The following is a 14,089-nucleotide window of genomic DNA, read 5'->3' as shown; positions in this document are numbered from 1 at the left end:
TAAAAGTAAAGTAAACGTAAACTAACTTAATTTAGTTCGTACGTACAGACAACAATATTACGTTTTAACCTTAAACTTAATATAGTCATACATATATATATATATATATATATATATATATATATATATATACATACATATATATATATTTTATATTGACCGTTGTAATGTGTCCGTAGCTGCACGCGATGATTAATGATTCGCCTCAACTGGGAAGAAAACTGTGTATCACTTGCGGTATGTATCTCGTGAAATTGTCGTAAACGTGTGCTCTTCTCGTTATACGCACGTCATTGATAACAAATACCAGCCTAACTTCGACAGAAATTCGTAACAATGTATTCATTATTTACTCCTGTAAGTTGAATAAATGTTTCACAACGGTATTCTCGCGCATTCCATAAAATTTCTTTGTCTTGATTAAGGTTCTTATAATTTCAATAAAAATTTAATTTCGATTTATATATATATATATATATATACATACATACATATATATTATATAATCGTAATTAAATCTACATTAAAATATATTTTATTAATATATTTAAATTATATTTATATATTTATATACATAAATACAATTAAGATTTCTTTTCAGAATTAACATTTTATATAATAAGTTTTCAATTAAAATTTTATTTCGGCTCCTTAAGCGAAACTCGAACTCGGACGATATCACTAGAGGTGCTGTTTTTCAAACGCATCGAAAGCTCTACGTATCAAAGTAGCGCATTCCTTTTATCTAAGCCGAAATGCTGACAACCCTCTTATCGATTATTTTGATCGCCATTTCACTTTGTTGTAGTCCAATAAGCACTTATTGATATAGAGTGTGATTAGCAAATCTAAAAAGTGGAGGACCTATACGCTATTTTGTTATCTAGAACTTTAAGCGCATCAATTTGTCTTCATATATAATATCTTACGCACCTGTGATACATGCAGTTGTACGTTCGTCAATTTTCGTATAACAAATTCGTTATGATAAAATAAAAATTTAAATCTATTTCTAACAACTTGACGTTATTTGTTTATGCGAACTATGTGTTTGTAAATTACTATTTGGGGAAAAAATTTCGTATTTTTTAATTCAAAATTGTATATACAATATTGTCAAAAATGAATGAAATTTAAATTTAAAAAAAGATTTTAAAGTTTGAAATATCTACTTTCAAAAGATTACTATATTTTTTAGTTTTTATAAGTTTGGTAACTTTTATATTTAAAAAACTACAAACTGAAAAAAATGAAAAATTTTCTTTTCATTTTGGGGATCTGTTATATGCCCAAAAAAATTCACCAAAATTTTCGACTACCCATCGTGAAAGCTTGAAGCTTTCTCTACAAAATCATTTTTTTAAATGTTCTTATGATTTTTTGTTCTCGAATTATTCGCAAATTAAGGAGCATTCTGACTTCGATTGTTCATAATTCCGATAAAAATCATCATACTGCAACTTAAAAAACAGATTCTTAAAACTGAAACTTTGTTCTAGCGAATGATATAATTGTAACGAAAATTTCGCAACAAATGGAAAACTTTTGCAAAAAATTTTTTTTAAATATGAAGAAACTTCTTCCTCGGCTTAATATTTCATAAGTATAGGTTATAAAACTTTCGTATCAAGCAAATATTGTCACGAGTTGACAGCTTGAAACGTTATGTTACATTAAGAAATGGTAAAAATATATCAATTTCGAAATTTTTGATCGTTCTCGACCAAAAATTCCATTTCACAAACACATATTAGCGCGTATACTTTAATCCTAGAAAAAGATTTTCGAATCTGTGAAAGAGAAAAAAGTATTTGTTATACAAAAATTCTTCATGGTACATCTATCTACATTTTGCCTCTAATTCTCCGCCAGCCATCTTCTTCTTGCAACACTTTCCCCTCTTTCTCTAACTTACGAAGATGATGTCCCACAGTAAATGCTGCAGCTAGCCACAATTTTTCTGGAGTATCCTGTGCAAATATTTTTTAATTTCAATTAATTTCTTTAGAAAAACAAATTAATTACATGCACAAGTAATTAATTTATAGTATCATTTACCTTATATATCAGCTTAACAATATCCATCTCTGTCATCGATTTATCATTTCCCTGTTGTTGCAACATCTGTAAAATGTCCTTCTCTCTCTGCTGCCTGTGCTTAATGTAATACTGTATATGTGGCAGAGGATCATTAAGAACTGGCCCATGACCCGGATAAATTATCTTGGGTTGCAACTCCAGGATTTTATTTAGCGACAACATGTAATCGTGGAGATCTTCGAAGACTGTTGTGCTTTCCCCAAGGATGCAATCCCCACTGAACAAAATATTCTCATCCTGCAGCAGCAAACATGCATGATCGCTGGTATGTCCTGGCATGTATTTTACTTGAAGCTTTGCTCCTTCGACCTCCACAACTTGATCGTTCTTCAGAGGTTTCCATTGAATTGATTTCTCATCATTCGAGCTGTTTGTGTCATTCGGCGATCGTGGAAATTTCCACACGATTGGCTGCTTTTCCATGGGAAATAATTTTTTTAGTAAGTTTCGCACAGGCTCCACTCCTCCAATGTGATCGTGATGCCAATGTGTGACCACCAAATGTTCAATAGTCGCATTCTCTTCGTTTAATACACTGTCCAGGAGTTTTATATAATCATTGGCTGTTTTTGCTTCTCCAGAATCGATTAGCACACGTCTATAATAACAAATCGTTGAAAAAAATTATTTGCATCATTGAATTGCATCGGAGAATAGCGCATTCAGTTTTTAAAATTATCTCAAATGATTTTAATAAATTATATATTATACATATTATAATAACTTATTGTAAATTATTATAATGTATATAATATAGTATATATAATTTAAAATAAAGATAATTTAAACTTTATAACAATTTGTAATACAATTTATAATAAATTATTACAAATTATTATATACTTAAGAATCTTTATTTTTTTTAGACCATATGTGAGAATTCAATCAATACCAGAAATTTAAAATGCCTATTAATTAATTATTAATATAAGTTTAAATTATTTAAAGCAATGAAGATCCAGCTTCGACCGTAATAGGCATTTTAAATTTCTATTATATACTTATTATAAATATGTACTTCATTTATTGCTTTTCCATGCGATTTTCGTAAGATTAAAAAATATTAGAAGAGATATAACAATAGCTTAATGATAAGAGCGATTATTCTAATAATATAAGGACATTATTTGCTAAAAGAAATATTGAAGAATTTATGTAATGCGTTATTTTTTAATAATTTATTTATTGTTTTATTATTACACCCTCAGTTTTCAAAGTATAGCTTATTATAATCATTAGTAATATGATTGAAAATTATTGTAACTCCTTCTTAGATATTTTTTAACTTTATTAACCGTTCAAACATAACATAAATCAAGAACAATGAGATACGTTTAATAAAAAAAAAGTGCACAAGAACGAAGATAATCGATTCTCGTAGTTCTTCAAATAATAAAACAATTTAATATAAACGGAAAGCGTATTTTTAAAAAATCTTCTTAATGAAAAAATCGTCTAAAAAATCTTCTTAATGTTCTCAAGAAAGTTTGTTGAACGGTATATTCGAAAACGATGTTTTCATCCTTTTTTTTTGTAAATAAAACAAAATATATTATTTTACTCTTAAGATTTTAAAAATAGCGCGCTATTTAGCGCATGCGTATATAACGGGTGTAAAACCTAACCTAAGAAAACAATGCATGTTTATTTATTTTTTTAAATTCCTCTGATTTTTGAACGCAGCAGCAATTTTAATCACGATACTTTCCCTTACATATCAGAACATTATTTTTCAAAGTTTCACATAAATTTCAAATTTGTTTATTCGATGTTAGTACGATTGACGTATTTTTTTAACCTAAGTCTTTATGTTAAACATTTTTCTCGATCTTCACTTAATGTTATCTAAAAATATCGCAATTTCGAAATTAAAGAAGAAATTCCGTTGTTAAAGAAAACGTTTACAATTTAATTCCAGTTTACAATTTAATTCGATATTCTCTTTGTGTTGTCAAACAGTAAATTACTTTCAATGTCTTTCAAACGCACTTCATAAAAATAGAGTTTATCACCTGCGTCCAGTGCCTACGAGGTAAGTGTTTGTGCCCTGCAACGTCATCGGACCAGGATTGCATCCCAGGATTCGAATTACTTTGCTGGAAAGCCTTGCGATTGGCGGCAGATTCGTCAAGGACGTCATAATTACTTCGCTTGATGTGCGATGTTCATCAGGAAAAGCAAAGAGAGTAGGCACACTTTGGATCTCTGTTCATGTTCTCACATATTGCATATTCATTATTATCTTTTTTTAGTATGGGCAGTGTGAACTACGAAAGATTATTCTCTACACTTTTTGTACTTATAGCAATTTAAGTTCCAGACATAATGCGAAGGAATAGCGATAACGATAGAACACGATTTCAACTTATCAAAAATCAAATATACTGGAATATACTATATTAACTATATAAATATAGTTTCTGATAGAAATCGTGTTATTTTTATTGCTATCACTATTCCTTCGTATTGTGTGTGGGGCTTTACATTCTCTTTGGATATAATCTTGTAGACACACAGAATACAACACAGAATATTTATAATAAATATAAATATTTCTGTTAAATATTTCTTATTTGAATTATATGTAATGTCTTATTATAAGTATTTCCGTAGCATTTACTATAAAATTTACAATAAATATTTCATAATATTTATAATAAATATTTTTATTATGCAATCTAAGAACATAAAAATATATACAAAATATTTAAAATAAGCTTTATAAATATTTTGTAAATATTTTATAAATTTTATGGTTGCTGGGACACACATATATATATATATATATATATATATATTATTTTTTTTAAGTTTCTATATTTTCTGTATTCACTGTCAATGTTGAAAATTTATAGTGCATATAACGTATGTTAAATTTTTAGTACTGACAATATAAAATATATAGATCGAGTCTATTATCTGTTTTTTGTCATATTTACATCGAATCTTTTCCAAGTAACACTTAATAAATTCAAGAGCGTCTTGACTGAGACTTAAAGAAAATTCACTGAATTATGTCATCAATTACGTCACTGTGATACGTCATTGTGTTTACATATTATTTGAAGTGAAATATAGGGTGTCTAAAAATTCGCGTTTCAAAATATTAGGTGTAATAAAAAGAAATCCATTATTTTTCCATTCACTTTCATGCAGAAATAATGGATTTCTTTTTATTACACCTAATATTATAGTAAAAAAGTTCTCGAAAAAATTAAGTAAAAAATTATTTGTAAATTTTAATTTTAAGCAGTAATTTTTTAAATAATGAAAGGTTTAGATATGGCCAATTACAGACTATGTTTAGATGATCATTTATAAGTTGACGGTATATTCACTTCAATGCATTCACTAATACTTACAGATTATTTTGAATGTTGTCTGCAATTGCCCTGATAGAAATTTTTTATTAAAATTATGTAATAAATAATAACAAAATATTACTGAATTGCATATTGAAATCTGTATCAATATTGATCCATTTAGTATTTTTTTCTTTTTTATTAAGATTTCATTAACAAATCGATACATATGTTTCATGATTTTCATCTTTAAATTTGTATCAAATAATTAACTTGTTAATAAAAAACTGTAACAAATATTATCCGTCATATATTAAATTCTACATATTCCTAAAACTTTCCAATTAAAATTTGATTTAACTTTCTAAGCTGTAAATCTTTTCCAACTGATTAATTATTATATAAATGAAAATTGGAAAAAATATTATATATAATTGAGTTATTTTGAATTATCAAAGTGTAACTATATTCGAATACATAAAATACTTCAAATAAAAACAGATTTAAATTAATTAAAATTAAAAAAATTTAATTAAATAAAATGTACTTACCTTTTCCAAGTGATCTCGCCAACAGTCCGTAACGGAATGTTAGTCATTGTTAGATGCAAGATTAATATCCACAATCTTCTTAATCCAATGTAAGATCGCTTGAGACTCCAGAGATGGCGCTTTGTGGTCTATCGAATTCGAACAATTGTCATACGTGTGATTCGCATGCTGGCAAGTAATGATTCAGTGCGCAGAAGCTGACAAAAGCCACGAAGTGTCGATTAAACTTGGATTGTACACGTGTTCCACTTCGTGAACTTTATAGTCCGCGAATTGTTTTGGAAATCGTAAATTGCAAATGAAATTCCATATTTGTCTTCTTAAAAAAAAAACGCATCCTTTCCAAAAATATGTAAATCCAAAAACATGCATGTTATTTTAGAAGTGGCAGAAACTGAAAAATATTAATATTTGCAAAATATTAGTTTACATCATTCTAAGGGCAGCCCGTTTCGACATCGATCGCGACATTCAAGTCAGTGAATGATTTTGATGTGGAATTCTTTGTCGCGATTGCACTGGATTTCACGCGCTTTACCTTGCCACGAGAAAACAATGCGGCATATCGCAATGCGACATGGGGCCGTTAATATCCTTATACGTGAATTAGATTAAACACTTATCAAGCTTATATACATAGAAAATGTATATACGCGCTTTAAACACATAATTTTATACTCTCTACATTTTTTAAAGTGACATCTCACTTCAAAAGAGTTAAAATATTGCCACTTAAGAAAAATTTACACTCCTGAATAAGAATGACAGATTTTTACTCTTTCCTTCAAGTTAGATTTCACATTTTTGGACTGATATTTTTTATACAAAAATGCAAAACTCTTAAACAGGAATGTTTAAAGAAAAAATATGTTTTAATATTTTAAAGTTGATATTCCAAAACACAAAAGATAAAATAGTTTAAATGTCGATTGTTTAAAAAGTTCAGTTTTTAAGTAATCTGAAAATGACATTTTTTTTACAGTGCATAAATAGGTATAAATTGAGCGTTTGTTGTCATTTTAAACAATTTTATCATTGATTTTGCATTTTATCATTGATATTGCATTAGAAAAACTAATTAGAAAAAAATATTTTTGAATTTTTATTTGAATACTTTTTATTTTCATTCTTTCATTTATTACATTCTTTGAATATAATTATTTGTAATATTTTGCACAAAAAAAATTGTTTTATTTTCAATTTTTTTATGAAATTTTTGCAATATAAATGAAAATCAATTAAAGATTAAAAAAAATACAAATTTTTCAGCTGCAAAAAATTACACTCTATACAATAAATCTTTCATGACCTAAGTGAATTTTTAAAACATTTTCGAAGGATACGAAGAGAACGAGAGCCGACAAGACATAAAACTTGTTTTCTAAATGCCAAAATTTTTTTAGGAAAAGAATATAAATCAGTTTAATCAGATGTTTAAATATTTTAAGAAAAAACGATGGAGATATGAATAACGCATCGTATATATTAAGGGTTGATAAGGATATTATTAATTAAATATTTGATTATAATTAAATGCTATTTATTCAATTATTAAGCAATTTTATTTGTCTAATTATTATTAAACAAATAATATTTTATTAAAGTAAAAGTATGTTTTGTTTTATTATTACTATAATTGAATTTAGATTATTTTCAATTAATCTGTTATTAGTTAATGCTATTAATACAACATAATTTTTTTTATGTGCAGAGAGATCTATCTATGTAACGTTACCATTTATAGTTTTGCTTTATGCAATCCCCTCGTGTGTCAAGAAAAATTTCACAAGAAGTTCTGACGTTCTTCTTCTGATAAACGGGCTGACCTATGCATATGTATATGTATACGTATCCAATCGGAATTAATTCTTAATTATTTAATGACTAACTAATAAATAAAGCGCTAAAAATACAAATAAGATCAGTAATGTGACATTAGTTTCGAGTAAAATAAATTTAAAATTATTGTGGTGAAGAAAATAAGCATATATGTGACTAATGATGAAGTAACAGTGAAAATCCTTGTATGCTAAAAAACAAATCGCAAATAAATATTACATGTGACGTTTTCCAATTTCTTCGATATTTATTAGTTATGAAAAGATTTGAATGAAGTAATGATCCAAAATATACATTTCTGTAAAAGATATTTTATTAATTGTAAAAAATAAAATAAATAGTATAAATTTATTACTGAATTGAATAAAATAAATGATTTATTTGCTAGAAATAAAATTTCATTTTGTTATATTTAAATAAAAATTCATTTTAATAAAATAAACATTATGCCACAGATAATTTTTTGTATATCTTTTTCTCAATCAATAATATATAGCTTATTTGCTGTGTAATTATTTTTTCTCAATAATTGGTTGAAATTTTTCCAAAACTGAACGTATACATCGCATACCTAACTTCAAAATTATTTTTTATTTTAGCATGAGACACCATAGCTAATAATAATCTCTTCTAAAGAAACTTCTTCTAAAAAAAGACTGCTTTAAACATGAACAAAAATGGGACAAAGTTCAACAAAACAATGAATCATTTATAAATTATAGAATATTATAGAAGATTAAAGTGAACTTTCAAATTAAAGTTCGATTTTTATTCCTACGTCATCGTAATGCGATTTCGGTTTTATGTGTTAAATACGCTACATTGACCTACTAACATACTATATTTATCTATGGACCAGCCATCGATTTTTCCTCTCCCTCATCTCTCCTTCCAATCAAAGCGACCCTAAAAATCACCCTGACGCACACAGTCCACCTTCGCCCTGTTAAATAGTGGTCGTTTGCGTCTCGCAAGTCGCGAACAGACGTCGACATCTAAAGAGCGTTAATCGTCTCGTAAATTATTTATTGCGACACCATGTCAACGGAAACGCGCGTGACTGCACGAGCGCGCCTCAATGAAACGCACAGGATTTTCAGCGCTCAAAGTTGAAGTCGTCGATAATCGCAACAAAAATAGAAAAAAAATAGAAACCATAGGTATATATTGAATGTATCCAAAAATATATAACGCGACAAAAATGTTAAGCAGTCCAAAACGCAATGAGTAATCATCGATAATTTGCAGAAAATTGAAAAAGGAGCATTCATTTTTCGCGCGCCATTTTATTTCGCTCGCATTTCGAATTTCGATATCATACTGCGCAACAAGACTTTTTATCTTACTTATTAGTTATCTTTCTATATTTATACGATTTCTCGCAAACTGGATTGATTAAGAATTAAATTGACTGAGAATTGATTCCAAGCATCAGTATCTTATATGGGTAGTATTTAATTTACTCCATTATTATATTTAATTTTTATGAAATGAAGCCTCAGTATTTTTTGCGATTTTAAATTTAGGCATGATAAATTTATATGCAAAATAGAATATATCTATAGAAATTGGATATACACGATTCATAAAAAATTTACCAATAATTCTTATAAAGATGTAAAATGACACAATAATTTATGAAATGTGTTCGCAAAATTTTATTATGAAATAAGAATGATAAATATATATACAAATGACAGATAATAATTTTAATTTTTTGCACATATTACAATTAAATGTTACGATATAAGACAGACACGTTCATATAATGTATTGTATTCATATAATCTATTGTATTTAATGTACTGAATTCAATCTGCGCACTTTATGTGCTTTGGGCATAAATCTTGTACGCTAAAAATGTTGTATATCTCACAAATAGCTGGACATACAAGTTGGGCATGTATTTGAAATATTTTTATTTAAAACATAGTATTGCCAATACAAATGTATTTTGTATTTCACTGGAGTATGTATTTATTTAGATTTGTATTTAAGCGTAAAAGTATTATATACTTTGTATTTAAAAAGGTAGAAAATATTTTGTATTTTTTAATTCAAATAATGAGATTGATTGTTATAATCTTAGTATTTGAAATATAAAATACAAAATACTTTTATATGCTCCAATTAGAAACAAAATATAAAATTTAATTGTCTTGTAAATATAATTAAAATATAATTATCTTACGAATGTTTTTCAAGTAAAAGTATTTCGAATACATGTCCAGCCTTGCATATAAGACATTAAATTAAAAATAATATTGGATCGAGAAAAAATTTTTTCATTTTTAAAAAGATTTTTTTATAAAAGTTTTTTATTTATTACGAAATGTTCGTTACAATTATATCATTTGCTAGAACAAAATTTCAGCTTTAAGAATCTGTTTTTTAAATTGCGGTGAATGATGATTTTTATCGAAATTATGAGCAATCAAAATCAGAATGCTTCTTTACTTAACTCGCGAATAACTCAGGAATCAAAAATCATAAGAACATTAAAAAAAAAGATTTTGTAGGGAAAGTTTCAAGCTTTTATGATAAATAGTCGAAAATTTTCGTAAATTTTTTTTGGACACATGAGAGACCTCCAAAGTGAAAAAAAAATTTTTTATTTTTTTCAGCTTGTAGTTTTTTAAATATAAAAGTTACCAAACTCACAGAAACTCAAAAATTATAGTAACCTTTCGAAAGTAGAGATTTCAAGCTTTAAAAAATTTCTATTCTTAAATTTCTATTTTTAAATTTAAATTTCGTTCATTTTTTACGAAGATATTGTATATACAATTTTAAAAAATACGAAGAAACTTTTTTCCCGACTCAATATAATATGGTTCAAGTAATGGAATTAAATAAAAGTATGTTAAGAAGGGCTACGAGCCAAAATAACAAATTTACATACTGATGCAACAAATAAATAGATTACTCTTTCGTTTATATACATTTATTTTTTGTAACTTTTTTCTTTTATTGTTTGTATATATTATTGTATATTTTTATTGATTATTGATATAAATGTTTTTAGTTTGAGAGAATTTTATCCTAGATCGTGTAATAAATAAAGCTATCTATCTATTTGTTTAATCCACTTTCTTTATCTACTTGCGACAACAATAAACTATATTATTGTAACAAATAATATGATATTGACATAGAATTTTTTCGCATATCAATTTTATCGAGGCTCGATCTTCATGCCCTGTGAAAATCTCAATAAATAATCGTCTATTATAGGATTTTGCAGAAGTTTCGACAATCGATCGCGTTCTTGCGCTGCTCGATACTCTTATTATTCGTCTTCACAACAAGATCAACGACACTTTTGCGCGCCAGCGAGTTGTTTAACTCGCAGATAGCCGTCGAGGTCTCCGCCACGCGATCGGCGATCACGAGCACGACGGCTGATTCGTGATCATCGCGCAGAAACGTAATAATGATAAATAGTAACGAGATATATGGGTTTTTGAAATAGAAATAAACGGACGATTGATTTTAATTTGGGATGAGGCGTGAGTCTGTATCGGTTTTTCTGTCGAATACCATCACCTTAAGGGCGGTTAACTTCGATAAAAATATCAATCGAAGTGTACTCGACATTATTTGTATGACGATTGTCTGCACACTCTAAAAAATATAATACGAATTTAACACCATGAGGTGTCAATATAATTCTTAACATGTTGATGTTAATATTAACATGAACATGGTGAAAACTATGTGGACATTGCATAGTGTTAAATCCACACTCACATTTTTTAGAGTGTATAACAGTTTGCTAAGCTTATTCGAAACAACAGACGATTGTGATTTTTGCTGAAATGTATGTGACAAGTTTTTGTAAAATTTTAGAAATAATGAAAAGTTAATTACATTAAGTAATTATATTGATGTAACTAACTACTCATGTAAAGTTACATGACTCATGTAACATTAACATAGACATGCAAGGTATTGCTTCATTCAATATCTTCTGAATATAATCTGTCTAATCTAAATTAAGCAAATTGCATTGGATCCGAATCCATTGCGTTCGGCGTACGAATTGAAAACAAGCCTGACCGGACGAGAGAATGGAATTAACCATTCTGCGAAGTGGGCGGCCGATATATTTAACACAATCGTCGCCAAGAAATATTCCTCGTTAGTTCTTCATAACCAGAAATCTCGGTTTTTTCGAATTTTTAGAGTAACCTTTTTAATTGTGTTTTCGCACTTTCCACTTAAATAAAAAATAAGAAAAATTGTAGAGGAAAGATTTTTACAAATTTTGTTACAATGCACTTTAAATTTTTTACAGTGAATCTCATTCCAAGAAAGTGAAAATACAACTAAAATATTTCATTTCTTGGAAGATAATGACTATTATGATTTTTTTAGAGTGAATTCTCATTCCAAAGGAATGAAGTCTCACTCCGAAAAAGGTGAAATTTTACTCTAAAAAGAGTAAAGGTGTCATTTTTTTTCAATAAATAAAATATTTTCACTTTTTTTCAAGGGTGATTGCATTTTCACTCTCTTGATGTAAGATTTCATTGCAAGAAATTTAGAGCGTGTGTATACAATTATGAAATTTTAACTCAAAATGAATCGTGATTAATCAAAACATGTCTTTTAATTGATCAAAATATGCATTTTGAAGCTATTTTGATGTCATCATGACTTTTTTGTTCTGCTCGAATAGTTTTCGGAAAAATATGTATTCTGCATATCGACTCAAACTTGTAACGAAAAATCACGCCACCAATTGTTGAACGCAACCGATGTAATCAACAACATGCGTTCATCGGATCTGTTATCGTCGAAAGAAGGATGAAGACAACATCAACTGACGAAGCGATTTATCTCGCGGTTGTTACATTATACATTCTTCATCATTCGATTTCTAATTTCGCTATCTCATACGAATTTCCATTTTTATCCTGCCAATAGTAAATAACGTCGACGTTGAAACTTGCGCAATACAGTTTTCGACTCGAAAGATATATTAAAGTAAGAATATCAAAATTTTTTTCTAATATATTTATTATCTACTCGGTTAACGTTTAAAAGATTCGCGTGTAAGGTTTCCGCTGTAATGGCATTCAAGAGATGCGAAGTATAATATAATACGTATATTTCTACTTTTGACTTTCCGATGCGTCATTGTTTTGACGCTGTACGGCGTATGCAAGTAACATAGAACAAAGTATTCGCTTCAAGGTATCGGCTGCTTGCATCGTCGATCCGAAAAGGCTCGTGCGGGTTTCTTCCGGCGTTCGCTGCCGATTCCGGATGCGGGTTTGTCGCTACATATTAGGTCATGTTATAAACAATGCAATAATGTAGGAGTACAGAACACTTTTTTTTTTAAATAATTTGTAAGCGAAGAAGAGGAACTTTAGTTAAAAGATAACTAAAGATTATATACAAAATGAGGGTAAATATATGTATAATCGAGATATTATTTATTTCCAATAGTTTTTTATTCTTATACATTGAATAAATAACTTTTATTGAATTATCTGGATTTCTAGATTATCAAATTCAATGTTTTCTAAAAAAGGATTAAGAGCACACGAAAGAAATTCTAACGATAATCGTCTAATTATTAGACAAATATAATATGTAATTTAGAACATAATCTATGGAATCTTCTGCTTTCTTTCGCTTTCTCTCGAAAATTAAATGTGATTGATTTTAATTCAGTTAGTTTTCTCATGTATCTCTAGTAGAGTAAGATTGTGAAATGAAAAAGAAGATAAATAAAAGAGAAAAAAAAATAAGAAAACTAATTATATCTATATATGTGTATATTATATATGTGCGCGTGTGTGTGCGCGCGTGCTTCGAAATTGTATCTCTTCAACTGAGAAACAAAATATAAATCAAATAAAATTACATAATTTTGCAAAAAAATAGCTATAATGGTACGAGGAAAAATATGCGGATCTTTATTGCTTAGGACGCAGGTCATTGCGTTTGCATAAAATAAGAAACAACGAGAAAGTTAAAGGAAGGGAGTTAAAGCAAAACAGAGAGAGAGAAAGAAAGAGAAGTGAGTTTGTAGTGAAGGACGAAGAGATTCGCAGAAGCGAAGAGACGAGGCCGTTCATGGTATGCGAATGAAGAGATGAAGAGAGAAAGGGAGAAAGAGAAAGAGAGAGAGAGAGAGAGAGAGAGAGAGAGAGAGAGAGAGAGAGAGAGAGAGAGAGAGAGAGACGAAGAAGAAGAAGAACGAACGTAACGAACGTAACGAAACGGTAACGGTAAACGGGAACGGGGTAAACGGGGGTAAACGGGGGGGTAAACGGGGGGGTA

The 14,089-nt window shown here is 28.3% G+C and overlaps 1 protein-coding gene and 1 long non-coding RNA gene across 2 annotated transcripts; both read right to left on the bottom strand.

Moving 5' to 3' along the window:
* Window positions 1–538: 538 nt before the first annotated feature.
* LOC105621621 lies at window positions 539–1,005 on the bottom strand. The gene is made up of 2 exons (XR_001046503.1): window positions 934–1,005; window positions 539–848 (listed from the first exon to the last, which is right to left on the bottom strand). It is a non-coding gene; the product is annotated as an uncharacterized LOC105621621 (long non-coding RNA).
* An 839-nt stretch (window positions 1,006–1,844) lies between these two features.
* On the bottom strand, window positions 1,845–4,240 carry LOC105621620 (beta-lactamase-like protein 2). Its single transcript, XM_012203089.1, has 3 exons — window positions 4,113–4,240; window positions 2,059–2,698; window positions 1,845–1,970 (listed from the first exon to the last, which is right to left on the bottom strand). Exons 1-3 carry the CDS (start codon window positions 4,238–4,240, stop codon window positions 1,845–1,847), a joined length of 894 nt encoding a protein of 297 aa, XP_012058479.1.
* Between the last annotated feature and the right edge of the window lie 9,849 nt (window positions 4,241–14,089).

This window comes from Atta cephalotes (assembly GCF_000143395.1).
Source record: "Atta cephalotes unplaced genomic scaffold scaffold00035, whole genome shotgun sequence".
NCBI lineage: Eukaryota > Metazoa > Arthropoda > Insecta > Hymenoptera > Formicidae > Atta > Atta cephalotes.
This window is presented reverse-complemented; position numbering and strand designations above follow the sequence as displayed.